The sequence below is a fragment of the Psittacula echo genome, assembly GCF_963264785.1.
Source record: "Psittacula echo genome assembly, chromosome: 4".
NCBI lineage: Eukaryota > Metazoa > Chordata > Aves > Psittaciformes > Psittacidae > Psittacula > Psittacula echo.
The window spans coordinates 60,361,947-60,377,386 of record NC_137738.1 but is presented as its reverse complement, the minus strand read 5'-3'; the positions used below and the strand labels follow the sequence as shown (position 1 = coordinate 60,377,386).

The following is a 15,440-nucleotide window of genomic DNA, read 5'->3' as shown; positions in this document are numbered from 1 at the left end:
ATGCTGAAGAAAAGCTTTAGCATCCTCCCTCCCTTGTGCATATTATTAGATGGCTCTGGAACTTTTTTCTTCTGCTCCGTTATTCTCTTTCTTTGTAAGCTTTCACGGAAAGAAGGGGAATAGATTATAATAATATTGTAGTACCAATACTGTTGTGTTTGCCGTAGCCTTAGCCCAGGATAATGATTTGATTAGCATGGCTTTTACACTTAACGGGAATTAGAGATACATGGATTTTCCTGGGATTCTGTGCTTTCAGATTACTTCTTTTTCCTCCGCTTTCCTTCTTCAGCTGTATATGTTTTCAGGGAAGTTGGAGGTTTAAAATAGGTATCGAGTCTTCAGTAACAGCCAAGGAAAAAAACCAGGGCAATGAGTCATCAGTCACTCCTGCAGATATTTGTACTCTATAAGTCGTATGCAATGCATTTGTTCAATAGGGCCATTGTTCGTTAAATCACTGATGATAGTTCTTCTAAAATTTAAGGTTTCTTTCTGCCTGCAACGTAGTTGCTATAAATGAGATTTGACATTTCCAATTTTGTTACTTGAATGTCCTCAAGGAGGCTTTGAAAAATTTGACAGAATATGAAATACTTAATGAAAGCATTAAAGATAAACTAATAGTTCATAGTGAAGAAGCAGAGTAATTTAGTGGATTCTAGCAATCCAAAGAAATTTAATGGTGTTGAATTACCTAAAAAAACCCCAAAGTCTTACTGTTTTAATTAAATTGTTGATAGAGGTATCTTTTATAAAATATTAAAACTTTTCCTCCCTTTTTTTTATAGCATCTTTTGCTTCTAGCTACGTAACACCCACAAGTTGTGTATGGTGGCAGTAGCAAGAAGAGATAAGCAGAGCTATTCCCTTTGCCAGAGGGTGTAAAATCTTGATCCCACTGTGATTAGTGAGAGTTTTGCTCTCAGCCTCAGGCCTTGACCCAAAAAAAGCATCCTTTAGTACGGGTGGTTTTGAGTTTTCTAACAGAAGCAATTATTGTGACTACTCAGGAGCATCTGTATCACACTTGGAATCTTACAGGTTGTTTAAAGGGGGGCAGGATTTGGGGAAGCAACTTTTTCTGAGTCAACTCAAACATTACAAAATTGAAACAAAATCTTTTTGATATAGAGCTTTGTTTATTCCCTTGTGTGTTTTGGTCCATTTTGCAGCAAGACTTGGTGTGGTTCATACATTTGGTGCCTGACTCATAAAATTTTTTAATCTTAGTAGAAGGATAAAATGAGATTAGTTTTAGCTTATAAAACAGAAGTAGTTTCAGTTGTCTCTGTTGCTAGAATTGGATTGGGGTCTCTTAAACTTTTAATTTTCTGTTTTTCAATGTGTGTTTTTAATGTGGAAATAATTATTTTTACACACTACCTCAGCAAAGCACTGTCTAGAGAGAACGAGTAATATCCATTCTTGTTTCATTCCACGTGCTTCCAAAGCTGTATTAATTTTCTAGCCGCTGGACTTTTGAAGCTGGTTACTTTTTTGTTTTGGGTATGTGAATGATTTCCACCTTATTTCTTTGCTTTGATAATTGGAAAGGAGACTTCAGTTTTGTGATCTTGAGTCAGCTTTGCAGATGATATTCCTGCTGATGGTTTATCACAGCACTGTGTCTTCTCTCCAACACAGACAATAGTAAATACAGTTTTGGCTTGAGGAAAGCTATTCTTTTTTCTTTTTTTTGTCTCTGTAGAAGTACTGCAGCACAGTGCAGCTTGATTCTGGAATAGACTACAGGAAACGAGTGCTTCCTGCTGCTGGAAAGCTTTACTACCTGTAAGTTTATTTGTGATACGGTATTTACCTTCTTTTTCCTTCTTATGAGCCAGTAATTTCCTAGTCAATAGGAAATGAAAAACAGTAGAATTAGCAGGGTGTGACTTTTTCTTTCTTTGCCTTCTGGTCCATTTTTGTTCAGCAAACCGCCTTCCATTATGCCTCGATATTAACTTCATTAAACTACGTTTTCAGTATCCACACTAGCATCATTTATAATGTCTGACTGAATAAAAACTAATTAGATTTTTTTGGGGAGGTGTGGTGTTTGGAGAACTGAAGTGACAGATGGTTAGAAAGTAATGAATATCCTCTTGTAAGAGATTGCACAATTCTCCTATAATAGAAGAACATCCTTATTGTATTTAAGTAATTAAGTATTTATAGAAATCCAATGACAAGGATTAATTTAATATTGGGTGTTTCCAGTGGATTAAAAAACCCCAACACTCTCCTATTTTGACAGATTGTTTCTGTTCATCATGACAAAATTTCTTCAGCAGTTTGTTCTATATTTGCAAATAAATTTAAGTACATTCACATCTGTGCTTCTGGTTGCAGCATGTATCTGCCTAATAGAAACTTAATTTCTTCTATTTTTTAAATACTTTGAGACCTTTGCATTGCAGACATTTTTCTATCTCGTATTTGCTCATAAAGTGTTATTTAATCAATGATAATGTGAGGAGGGCTGACAACAGTAGCTTAAAATGAGATTTATAACCACTGTATCTTTCAACCCAACACACAAGATTGATTTAAAAATCATGTTTCCGTTAAGAAAGGTATGGTATTTTCATCAATGTGTACCAGGCATTTGAAACGAAGTACATCCATATCACTTCATAATAAAATTAGAAGTTGTAGTTTGTCTGGATGAAGAAGTACTGCTTAGTAGAATTGCAACAGGTAACTCTTTCTGCTTCTGGAAGGAAATGATGGAATCTCATGTATTAAAAATGGGTCCAGTGCAGGTTCTGTGTGTGACTGTATGAATTAAAGAAAAGTAACTCTCGTTCCGTATTCTTACCCGGCTTCGCTTTCTTTAAGTTTTGTGGTGTCTGTTCAGAAGTACTATTTGAAGCTGCCACTTATCTCAGCATTGCTCATCGTGGCTCTTGTTCTGACATCTACATAGCTGTCTCCTCTTACGGCTCTGCTTATTGTGCCCCTTGCACTGTGTGACTCGCTTTTGGTAATTGTGGAGAGCGCCTACCATATTCTTTTCTCATTGTCCATACTTTAAAGAAACAAAGAGCGTGTACATGGTTTCTAACAGGTAGTATGCTAAACATGGTGCCTATGGCATCAGCTCTCTGAGGAGAAGAAATGTGAAGAAGTCACAGGATTAGTACCCAGGCAGATTATTTCATGGTGTTCTACTGTAAAACTTGTGATCAAGTGAATGGCAGAGATCTGTGATAAGTCTACCTTGTGTTCTCTCATGATAGTTGGTTATCTCTACAACTTGTGTAAATCATTAAGAAGGAGTGGAAAAAAAGTATTTAAAATTCCTTGTTTCATCAGCCTTTCTTTTTCTGTGGAATCTTATTCTTCTATTCAAACTTGTTAACTGGAGCTTTAAACGCTGCAAAATTAGCTTAGTATATGGGGATTTTTCTGTTTGTTTTAAAATTACATACTATACAGTATTTTGCCACAGATTATTGAAATTTAGTTAGCAGTATTGCCCCCAAAAGAAAGTGTTCTTGTCCAACGTGTTTACATTCTTCTGTTAGTGGTCACAGTATCATCATCGGTTTTGTGGGGTTTTTTAAATCCTCTTGATGCTTTTATAGTTTTTGTAGTCTTTCATTTAAAATATGCAGCTGAGGTTTGCTTTAAGCTGCTTCATACTCATCTGAAAGCAATCAATGTAACACAATTACAAGATTCCTGATGAAAGCAACTTCCTTGATCTTAGTCTCCGGTGCCTATTTTCAAAACAAACTTTCTTGACAATTATACAAACTTCATTGAAGCATTATACATCCTACTTCTAGTTCATTATCTACCACAGCATGCATCCATCTGTCTGTCTGTCTGTCTGTCTATCTATCTATCTATCTTTAAAAATGATAGATATTATCATTACAAATGATAGATACCACAGAACCACAGAAAGATTGGCCCTCTAACCCATTCAGTGAGCAAAAATACTCCCTGATCAGACTGATTTCTAATTTTTATGGCAAGCAGAAGATGACTATAAACTTTTTAACTGAGCTGTCAGCACAGGTATTTTGTGTTTTCACCATCTGGGGTTGATTTTTTTCTAAACAGTATTGGAGACAGAGAGGGGAAACTGATAAATTTACTGATGCAGAGATCATGGTGGCCTTCTGCATTTCATAGTTTAATTTTACAAATGGTTTGGTCAATACAATCAGTTGACTTGATTCTCCCCCATCCCCCCCCCCAAAAAAAAAAAAAAGACAAAAAAGCTGCTCCAACATTTAATTTCATAAAGTCCCCTCTCAGAAATTTCAAAGGACACTTCTTTAGGTGCTTGACTGCCTTGCCTTGTCTATTTGCTCTTATTTTGCATGCAGGATAGAACCAGAAGCCTTTTTTCTCATTGTGTACACATAGTGTTAATGGATCTGCTCTGCCTGTATTGCCTCATTACTGGAAACAGCTCAAAACACAGGAGTCTTTCAGTGTATGCAAATAAGGCAGAATCATCTACCTGAGAGTTAATATTCTCTACTTTTAAGTGTATTCTAAATCTAATGTTTGTATTTAGAGCATAACATCCTGTTCTTTTTTTTTATGGGCAAAAAGCTAAGCAGGCTCAGGCAGCTGTTTGATGTTGGCTTCAAGTGTTATTAATTTCATATTCTATTATTCTTTTCACTGTAGCACAAGTGAAGCTGATGTGGAGGCTGTCATGGATAAGTTGTTTGATGAGCTGGCTCAGAAACAAAATGATTGTACGTAAGTTAATTTCTCTTGAAAGAGAATACATTTAGAACACAATGCCCAATCTCCACTGACCAATTAATAAGTTCCATTGCTGTATATGGGTTGATGCCACACTCAAGTGGCAGTCATTGTATCAGCATTTTGTCTAATTTATGTGTTGAATCATGTGCTATTATTCATGAAGCTATGCATTTCCTATCTGTAAGAGATGAATTTTATAGTAATTATCCAGAGAAGATTGAGTCTTTGTTCATGTTCCCATAGTAACTAGACCAAGGATTCTAAAAGTGCAAGGCAGAGAGCTGAGGCTGAATAAAGCATGTGGAACCATTGCAGACTTCACGTTTGAAGAGCTGTGTGACAGAGTGAGTACACAGTCAAATCTAGATCAGTAAATGCTCAGACTTTTCACAGTTTTACAAAAACAGTAATCTGAAACACACAAACTTGCTGTTTTCCCAAGGTGTACTAAACAAAAAGGGCTTTTTTTAATTTGGCACAAGGAATTTGAATTTAACAGGGTGGGTGGGAAGAATTCCCCAAAAGAACAATAGTTTTTAATGATACAGTAAATTCACTTTTAAGTGTATCAGAGATTGTTTTCAAAAATCCTAGTACAGTACATGCCTGGGCTAACATCATTGCTGGAATATTAGTAGTTAAAACATATCAGTATGTAAATAGCATTCAGACACTGTTTTTAAAGTCTGGGGATCAAGTTGATACTCAAGCAAAGGAGTAGTTATCCTGGCACCACGAGAGTGAAGCTGTTGCATGCCTTAGTTGTGAGTAGCTGTACAAGGGCTGTTTAGTCCCAGGCCTTCTCAGAATTTGCCAAATCTTGCTAAATCCTGTGAAATTCTCTGCAAAATGTGTGGGGTGTGATTCTTGAAAAGCTCTCTTTGCGTATTGACCTCCAGTGGGTTTGAAGACAGTCCTCCAGAAGTTACATTTGACTTCAGTGACCTCTCTGCAGACACCTGAAGTTAGTGTATAATGATCACAACCCTAAACTAGGCCAGTAGCACCTTTGATTCAGGATGCTGACCAGCTTTTTGTTTATAACATTACATTTTCACTTACTTGTAGCTATGTAGTTGATAACTATTTGGACAGAAATTTCACTGGTTGCATTTCGGACTGTAGGTTTTAGACTTTGTTGGGTTTTAGTTTCAGACAAAGCCAGTTAGCCGTTTGTGAGAATTGAGGTATGTCACTGGTAGAACAGCTTGCTTTTCACTAAAAGTTTTGAGATGACCTCTTCATTGTGCCTCTTAATTTATCAGGAAACTATGCTGTCAGCAAACACTTGTAAAATTCTTTAGCCCAGTAAATGCCTTATGTACTTAAATGAGATGATAAGTTGCTTCTAAGGAGAAGTGCTCCAGTATCTCACATGGTAGCGGTCACTACTTTGGGTCTGAAAGTTCTGACCTGTTGAAGAATTATGTGGGTTTCAGACCCTTATCTTGGCATAAGGAGCTGAGATGGTTGGCTTGCACTTAGAACAAATAAAGAGAATCCCTATGAAATGTCAAATATCATTTCACAGTATTGTTCTTACGTTGATTACCCCAGGACTTGGGAAGTCATGTTTCAATTCAGATAGCTTCTGCATATGTGTTATGATAGTCTAATAGGATAACAACATGCTTAAACCTAAAACAACATGGCAGACAGTAAATGTTTTTCTTTAACAAATTCCTCAGTCATTGCTTATTTTCTTTGTGTATGTTTCCATTTCTCTCTACCTTTAATTGTTATATACAATTACTTATTTTGCCATTATTTTTCTCTTTGGTTCACTGACGTACCTTTCGAGAGCCATAGACTGGTTTGGGTTGAAAGGGACCTTAAAGATCATCCAGTTCCAAGCCCCCTGCCATGGGCAGGGACACCTTCCACTAGACCAGGTTCCTCAAAGCCCCATCCAACCTGGCCTTGAACACTGCCAGGGATGGGGCAGCCACAGCTTCTCTGGGCAACCTGTGCCAGTGCCTCACCACTCTTAATTCATAAATATTACACTAGTGTGTTGGTAATGTGGTATCACTGTACTCACTTCATTGGTAGAGCAGTATAGTCATGAACTTCAGAATCATCCATTATGTTTGGATGAATGGCTTGAGTTGCTTCTAATATGACTTTTTTTCGTTAATATAAACTTTTATAGCACTTCATAGCAAGAGTAAAAAAATTCCGTTGGTATAAGCTGCTTTTGAGACCTTTCCTGCCTGTTGCTCCATTTGCCCTCCCCCATTGCTATTAAAAAGTGCTAAAAGGCAAAAGTTCAGTTGTCAAACCACAAAACCATGTTCATTTTTTTCAATAAATCTTTTAGCTTCTCAATGGAAAATTTTGTACATGAAATATCATTTTAGCAGTCAGAATGGAAAGTCATTCCCACGGATACCACAGAAGAAATAGGTAGCATCCAGAAGAGTGCCCTGGTGGTTTGTAGCCAAAAAAAAGTCAGGTTGACATTCAACGAGACAGGGTATAAAGTCATTGATATATATGCAAGTAAGCTGGCTAGTAGTGGGAACTATTCGTAGAGGAGTAAAGCATAAATCTGTCGGTATTTAGTACTGCTTATGGTGCAAATGATAAAGTTAACAGGTATCATAAGTGAAGCTATTAGGAAAAAGGAAACTAGGAGACTGAGAAAGATGTAATGAAAAGGAAGATCCATAAAAGAAAATACTGGAGAGGAATTTGTTGGATTTGGCTAGAGTGAATCTGCAGGCTTCTTTGTGCAGGACATGAGGACAAAGTCCCATGGGAAGACAGGTTGTATGAAGAGACATGGGGCAGGGAATCTGCCTGCAGCAACCAGGAAGGGGCTTAATTGTCAGTCCAAGCGAAGTATCCTAGGCAGATAAATGCAATTTAGTGTTGTGGAAGCCAATTAAACTTACAACAGAATCGAAAACAAGATTTGCAGTTGGCTTTTTATCAGTGATAAGTCCTGGTGACAAGCATGATAGATGTGAAATTCTCAAGGGGGAAAAATGACATATAATTGATAATTACTGAAACCTCAAGGGACAATTAATGATAATGTGGAATCAGTGCTTACAGCCTACTTACGGACAGAGTGGCTTAAACGAAGTGGAGGACAGTGTGGAACATTAAAGACACTGGTACCTGACTTAAAGTTAATTAGTATGAGGATCTTGAATACATATCAATCAGTCCACTAATTAACAAACCCAAGAGGGTAGTACTCATAGGGGTCTGTTGCAAATGGAGAATGAGGTGCATTGCTTCTTGAGCACTTGACTATAAAAGGCATGTGAAAAAATACCACTGTATGGGAAGCTTGTGCACTAGATGATATGCAGGAAATGGTGAAATGTAATTAGTCTGAAATTTGCAAATGATAATTTTCTAGTATAAAATGTGCTACATCCAGTACAAGATCATTTGGTTTGAGCAGCTTTATGGGAGCTTAGTGATGAATTCAGCTGGAAATTTGTATTGTGTAGGGACAATCTACTCCATAATATTCTAACATTCAGTGTAACCAGAAGATACTTCCAAACAGTGAAACTACATATTTAAGTGTTCAGGAAGAGTAATTTTCAAAAGCAAAAGGGAAGTATGACCAAAACTAACTGGAAAGGGAAGTGTAAACAACAATAACAAACAAGAACAAGAAGGACTTTTTGAAGATGATAGTAAAATTATATCCCGTGTCATTGTCGAAACAGAATCAAATAACATAGAATGTAAGGCAACTAGTTATGAAGTGTAGGGAAATTGGAGAAACTAAAGGTCAGGGGCAAATATCATGTCTGCTTGGCCATAAGACTTGTTAAGTGAAGAGGGAGTATTGATATGGTGATGTTTCCATTGAAATGAAATTCTGTTTTAAAGGGAAGTAGTAAAACAATTTCCACTTCGGTATCACGTGATTTCATGAAGTGTCAGCCAATACATAGTAGAGGGAAATAGCAAATCAGCAGTTGGTAACTTTATACCATTTGAAATGTCTCCTAGCTTTAAGTAGAATTTTCAGAATAGCTGCTTTTGTAATTAGTACCTGAAGACCCTGGGAGATAGAGTTGGTGCCTTTATGGTACTGTAGTCTTTTGTTTCTTGTTTCATGTGTTAGCATCAAATTTTTTCATGGCAGGAATATAAGGGGTTATTTCTGTCTTAAATTATGCATCAGGTATCAGTAGCTTCCAGATCTCCATTAACTTTTACGAGAACGAAATACAGAGACTATATTGTACGCAGTGCTGATATGACATGCAGTTGACATTGTAGAAGGCATGTTGTTACATTATTGTGTGCATCAGTTTTTAAATTGTAGTTTCCCATTTGAGGAAAATGCCAAGTTTTATCTGATTTAGTTAATATAAAATTCATACACTTAAGCTTTTTTGCTTTACTGGCTATGTGAACACGTGGAAAACTAAAAAATGTTGGGTGAGAGGATACTGATCTATTTTAGCTGCTTTAGAGCAAAATGAGAACCAGTTTCTCAGATCTGACATACTAGGGTTTATGTAGCAATCTGGCACATGGGAGCATTTGCTGTGGCATGAAAGTGGGTACTGCTCACTAGAATGGAGCCCTGAATGTCCTTCTGCAGTGTCATCATCCAGGAGAACTATGCTTGGTTTTCATCAGAATGTTTGTTACTATACAAGCTTTTCTGAGGCCCCATAAAATGGACAAATGTAGGCAGAGAAGGCTTGGAGAGGACCAAGCAGAATACTGACATAGTTCCTGAATTTTAATGCTGATGATAACGTCCTCCATTCTTTGTGGCCTTTAATTTCTTCCTGTCAGTTTCTCCATCTATACAATGAGGGATACATTTGCAGTGGAGTTAGATTGCTGCAAAACATAATTAGTTAATTTTTTCATCAATTTGTTGTGTGAATGAAGGATTGCCACGATACTGGATTCTAAGGTGCTGATTCTTGAGAAGCAAATACAGTTTAAAATTGTCCTTGGCAAATTCTAGAAGGCTTTTTGGCTGGTCAGATCTGGTAACTTGAACTCTACAACATGTTTATATAAAACTTTTTTTTCCTTATCCCTTTTCTCAGCAGCTGTATGTGTATCCAAAGTTCAGGTGAAAATATGTTTTAAAGTAAAATGTACATATTTACTTGATTTTAAAATCCCAAGGTCATAAACTAGCAGTCATGCAAATATAATTGTTACTGCTCCATCAGAGTAGATTAATTTCTCTGTGTTTATGCATAAAGGTCAGTGTTCATTATGCCTTAGAAAAACCACCCTCTGCCAGTCCTCTTCACTTCCCTTTTAAAATTGTGATTAAAAACTTTAAAAATTGTGAGAGTTTGGCTTGAATCTTGAGCTGGTGTAAATAATTTAGACAACAGTGTACCTTATATGTATTCTTCCAAGTAAGTAAGGAGATAGGTAAGTCTTCCTCACAGCACTAGCTTTTAAAGTCGTCCTCTCACTTGTGCATAGCAACTACTGCCCTCTGCTGGGAATTCTGACTTCATCATGTACTCAAACACATTTTAGCCTTCTCTTTACAGAAGTTGAATAACTTTGTTTCATGGATCCTATATGATCTTTCAGTAGGTAATTAAATATATACTTTCATCCAGCTGCCAAGTACCATTGAACACAGTATCTTAACATGATAGGAAAGTATCTGTAAAACTGATTTTGTAGATGGGTAGGTGGAGAACATGTTAAATGCAAAAGGTTTAATATAGGAATGCATGAAAGTTCAGGAAAAGGTATCAGTAGAAGTCAGTATCTATGTTGTAAAAAGCTATCTTAATGTGATTTTTTTTTTCCCCCCTAGAAGTTTAGCATTTATGTAATTTCTGGCAAAATATAGTATATGTGTAGATTAACACAGCAAAGAAGTGTAGAAGTGTATTGCAATAAGCACACACCGTACAGACCAGGAAGAAGATGTGGTTCCTAACTTGAACAGCTTCTACTTCAAAATGAAAGACTTAACTAAGCTTTCTTAAAAAACAAACAAACAAAAGCCACCATTTTCAAAGGCAACAAGTGATTAGTGATTCAACTGAATGTCTCCTCTACATGATGACACAACTCAGCTGCATTTGCACTTTAATGATTCTGAATCATTTTGAGGGAATTACCTTCATTAAAAACTGTTAAATGTATCCACTGTATAATTTGGTGTCATCTTTAGGATTGTAGGATTGTCAGGTGCAAACATACCGTGGTGTTGCTCTGAAGTGATTTTGATCTTAGTTTTATTCCCAGCAGATTAGTTTTTGCAGCTTAAGTTCTGTTCAACCTGGCCTTGAACACTGCCATAGATGGAGCATTTACTACTTCCTTAGGCAACCTCTTCCAGTGCCTCACCACCCTCACAGTAAAGAACTTCTTCCTTAAAGCTAACCTGAAATTCCCCTGTTTTAGTCTGAACCCGTTACCCCTTGTCCTGTCGCTACAGTCCCTGATGAAGAGCACCTCTCCATCATCCCTATAGGCCCCCTTCAGATACTGGAAGGCTGCTATGAAGTCTCCACGCAGCCTTCTCTTCTCCAGGCTGAGCAGACCCAACTTTCTCAGCCTCTCTTCATAGGGGAGGTGCTCCAGCCCCCTGATCATCCTCGTGGCCCTCCTCTGGACTTGTTCTACACAGTTCCATGTCCTTTTTATGTTGAGGACACCAGAACTGCACACAATACTCCAAGTGAGGTCTGACGAGAGCAGAGTAGAGGAGCAGGATCACTTCCTTCGACCTGCTGGTCACGATCCTTTTGATGCAGCCCAGGATACGGATGGCCTTCTGGGCTGTGAGCACACACTGCTGGCTCATGTTCATTTTCTCATTGACCAACACCCCCAAGTCCTTCTCTGCAGGGCTGCTCTGAATCTCTTCTCTACCCAACCTGTAGCTGTGCCTGGGATTGCCCTGACCCAGGTGTAGGACCTTGCACTTGGCATGGTTAAACTTCATCAGGTTGGCATTAGCCCATCTCTCAAGCGTGTCGAGGTCCCTCTGGATGGCATCCCTTCCCTCCAGTGTATCAACCGAACCACACAGCTTGGTGTCATCGGCAAACTTGCTGAGGGCGTGCTCAATCCCACTGTCCATGTCACCGACAAAGATGCTGAACAGAATTGGTCCCAACACCCACTTCTGAGGGATACTACTCATTGCCTCATCCACATCAGTCACCCCAACATAAAGACCAAGGACAGAAAAGCACTATATCCATTAGTAGATAGCACTGTCCTACATTAATATAATGTTGTTTATGAATTAAAAAAAAAAGCTGGAAGTTACAAGCATCTTCTTAATCAAGAGCAAAGGTCTGAAACAACTTTCCACTATGATAAATGTAACTAAAAAACTTCTGCTGTAAGATGAAGCAAAATCAGTTCTTGCCAGGATTCTCTGATGAAGTAACCTGAGACAGCAGGGGGTTGTACATGATCCTGAAAATATCTTTGACCCCAGGGATTACAGATCTCAGATACTGATCATCCATGTGGGTGTCAAAGCTGGAAAACAACTTATACAAAGAATACGCAATAGTCATAAGATAAGGTGCTGTCAACACCAAAATGTAGTTGGGAAATTCCAGAATGACTGTTGCTTGTGTTAGATCTGAGTTTGTTCCTCCTTGTGTATAGATACTAAAGTAATAATCATTGCTATGTGATACTGTAATTACATGATCACATATAGCTGCATTGCATAGTTGGCTACTGTCATAGTCTGCACCAGAGTTAGTGGTGTGATACTGGTCTTAATTAAAAAGACAAAACCAAGCAAGTTCAAACAAGTTAAAATAACGATGTTAAAGTTGCAGGTCAACTCATAGTGCTTAGTTATGAAGCTCCAAAACAAAACTGCATGTTACTTGAGCCTTTCCTCAGTATGCCATCTAATGTAATCTTTAACTACACAATGACATGCCTTTTTTTTCTTCTGCCATCAGAAACTTTCAGTCAAAACTTGATAAGAAATTGCCTTCTTAATTAAAATCTCAGTTTATTAATAATGCTTCAAATGAACTTCTCAGCTTTGCCTGTAACTTACAGAGCTTTCCAATAGATTTGTGCTGTTATCAGTGTGTTTACATTTTTTAACCAAGTTAGCCATGCCCTAACTATCTCACTCTTTCATTTGAACTTCAGCATACAGTTGCATCACAGATCATGCCTTGGGTTTTTCTGTCCATTTCTTGAATTATGATCTTGAAATACTACCTCAGCAGTCTATTTTATCCGCCCTACTAGTGATAGAATGTGACTCCTTTGTAAACAGCAGAAAGAGCTGTATAATTTTTTGTTACTGCTTAGTGCCTAAGTTGTAAATATTATCTAGTCTTAAACTGTATTTTGGTTTTAGGAAGTTTTGGAGTATCTGCTCTAAACTGTAGTTCTTGTCAATCACAACTCTTGAGGATGTTATTGGAACTGGCCCTGGAATATCTTCCAATATCAACAAAAATAATTTTTCTCTCAAGATGAAATATCTTTTTCTAACATATGTAAAGTGCTCTCTATTCTTCAGACAGTCTCTAAAAGGTGAGCTACTTTGTCATTGATGAGTCAACAAAGAAGAAGGATGCTTTATACTTAATTAAATGGAATATATAATAGAAACAGGAGACGACTAACTCTTAAAACAGCCCACAGAGAGCTCCAAATAATAAACGTTGCACTTGAAGTGAGATGATGATAGCTGAAAATGCATTAAGTAGACAGAGAAACAAAGACAAATGAAGGTGAGAACTCAGTCAAGCAGGCTGAAGTGGAGTAAACACTTTGTCAGGAGGGTAGCCTATGTTACTGCTAATGTGTTTTGCATTAGTATGGTGCCTATAAAATACTGACTCATGGCATCAGAGTTAATGACAAAAATCTACAACAGTTTTACCTTATATACACATGCGGGAACAGTAAGACCATAAGAAAGATTCTTACCTGTTAATGTTGGGTTTGGGTTTTTTTTTAAATATTGCATCATGTGAAAGAACTGGTAACAAATGGTGACAATTGTTACATAAATGTGTTACAGTTCTGAAGTTGAGTTTTGATTGATAATTGGTGGAAGAAAAAAGATGAGACAGTACCAGAAACACGCCATCCAGCTGTTATTTTTAGAATGTTGTTCAGAAAACCAGATGAATCAGTCTAAACTTCATCTGCAGGGTTATTTCTTTCTAAACTCTAAAAGGAGAGTTTGAGAACTCCTCTATGTAAAGAACTACAGCTGATGCCACCTGAGCTGTATATAACAGACTGGCTGACTCAGAGTTTCCATTGCATGTCACCAGACTTGAGTCTTGGTATGGAGGTACAGACTTATTCTATTAAAACACTCATGGCTGCTGGCCTCAGATATTTCTGATCATAAGATTTGGGAGTCTCCAAAGGCACGTTTCTGACAACATTTACAGAATATTACTACTTAGCACTGGTGTAGGTATTACAGAAATTCTTGTTAAACAGCTTGAAATTATCTGCCTTTTATGTCCCTAATTGGAGGGATTTTTGAATTGGCTGCTTTTTGCACAGCTGAAGTAGATTGTTCAGCTATGATAAAGATGCATACTGTAATCCTCTATGAATCATGGGTTTATGTCTGCATAAAAGCAAAAGAAGTATTCCATCTTCTTTTCTTCCCATTTGAAATGCATTTGTGTTTTATTCTCCACCTGTTTCCTCCCTCTGACTCCCTAGGTTTTTCATTTTGATGTTTGGATATCCACCAATGACCCATGAAGTTCCTAGATGTATAGCTCAGTGGTCGGGTGCTTCAGTTACTGGATTTTGCTAAAGTTTGAAGTCTTTGATTTTTATTTATTTATTTTAGGGATCAGCTTTTAATACTTGATACCTCCCCAGAAACGGGGTGTATTTATATGGTTTGGGCGAGAAAGTATGTCACAGAATAATTCCACAGGCTTTGGCAGAAGGGTGGTTGGGATCTCCATGTGATAAAAGAATGAACCTGAATAGTGGTGATACCTGTAATTTCTTACCTAAGGAGAGACATGAGAAATTATTTCCTTTCCCTCATGCAATTAAATCACTGCTGCTGTCCCTCTCAGGTACGCAGCACACTGGTGTACTTGATCTCTTCTGTACTTAACAGTACTTCAGTCCTAAGTATTGAATAAAAATTACAGTTACATAAACTGTTTGCTTACCACCAATCTTAAAATCTCCAGCAGCATCCTAGTTGTGTTGCTGCTTTTAGTGCTTCCATTGTTTTCTTTTGCACTTGATGGTATTATTGTCCAGCTACGTAGCACTATCTGATGGTGAGAGATGTGGTGGGCTAGCCCTGTGATGTTTCCGTCCAGCAGTTCCTTTCACTTTCTTGACTATTTTCATGCTTTATCTCATCAGAAGGTTTTGACTTCAGCTACTCTTTGTACACATAAGTATTTTTTCAGAGGTGATGCTTTTCAGAGGTGATGCGTGAAGCTGTTGTTGGCTCTCAAGATGATTATCTTCTTGGTTTCTGGTTAAGAAGTCCATAGCAGTGGCTGGGGAATAAAATGGAGGGAGAAAATAAACAGTATATATAACTTTGAGGAGAGGATATAGTATATACTGCTCTGAAACACTGCTAAAAAACATTTAAAAGGTTTTGTAATCATACATTTCTATAGATGTCCCAGGGAAGTTGCATGGTTATGAATGGGAGAGCAGGGTGGTTCATAGGACTGCAAATGAGAGAACTGGCTTAGAGGCAAGAGGCTTTAATACCT

At 37.6% G+C, this 15,440-nt stretch overlaps 1 protein-coding gene across 2 annotated transcripts in view; it reads left to right on the top strand.

Moving 5' to 3' along the window:
• Positions 1–15,440, top strand: part of AFG1L (AFG1 like ATPase) — a 58,590-nt gene that overhangs the window by 35,973 nt on the left and 7,177 nt on the right. For both annotated transcript variants that reach the window (XM_080615210.1, XM_080615209.1), the window contains exons 8-10: positions 1,712–1,794; positions 4,657–4,727; positions 4,984–5,084. In XM_080615210.1, coding sequence (XP_080471336.1) covers positions 1,712–1,794; positions 4,657–4,727; positions 4,984–5,084 — 255 coding nt within the window. The remainder of the gene's footprint in view (positions 1–1,711; positions 1,795–4,656; positions 4,728–4,983; positions 5,085–15,440) is intronic.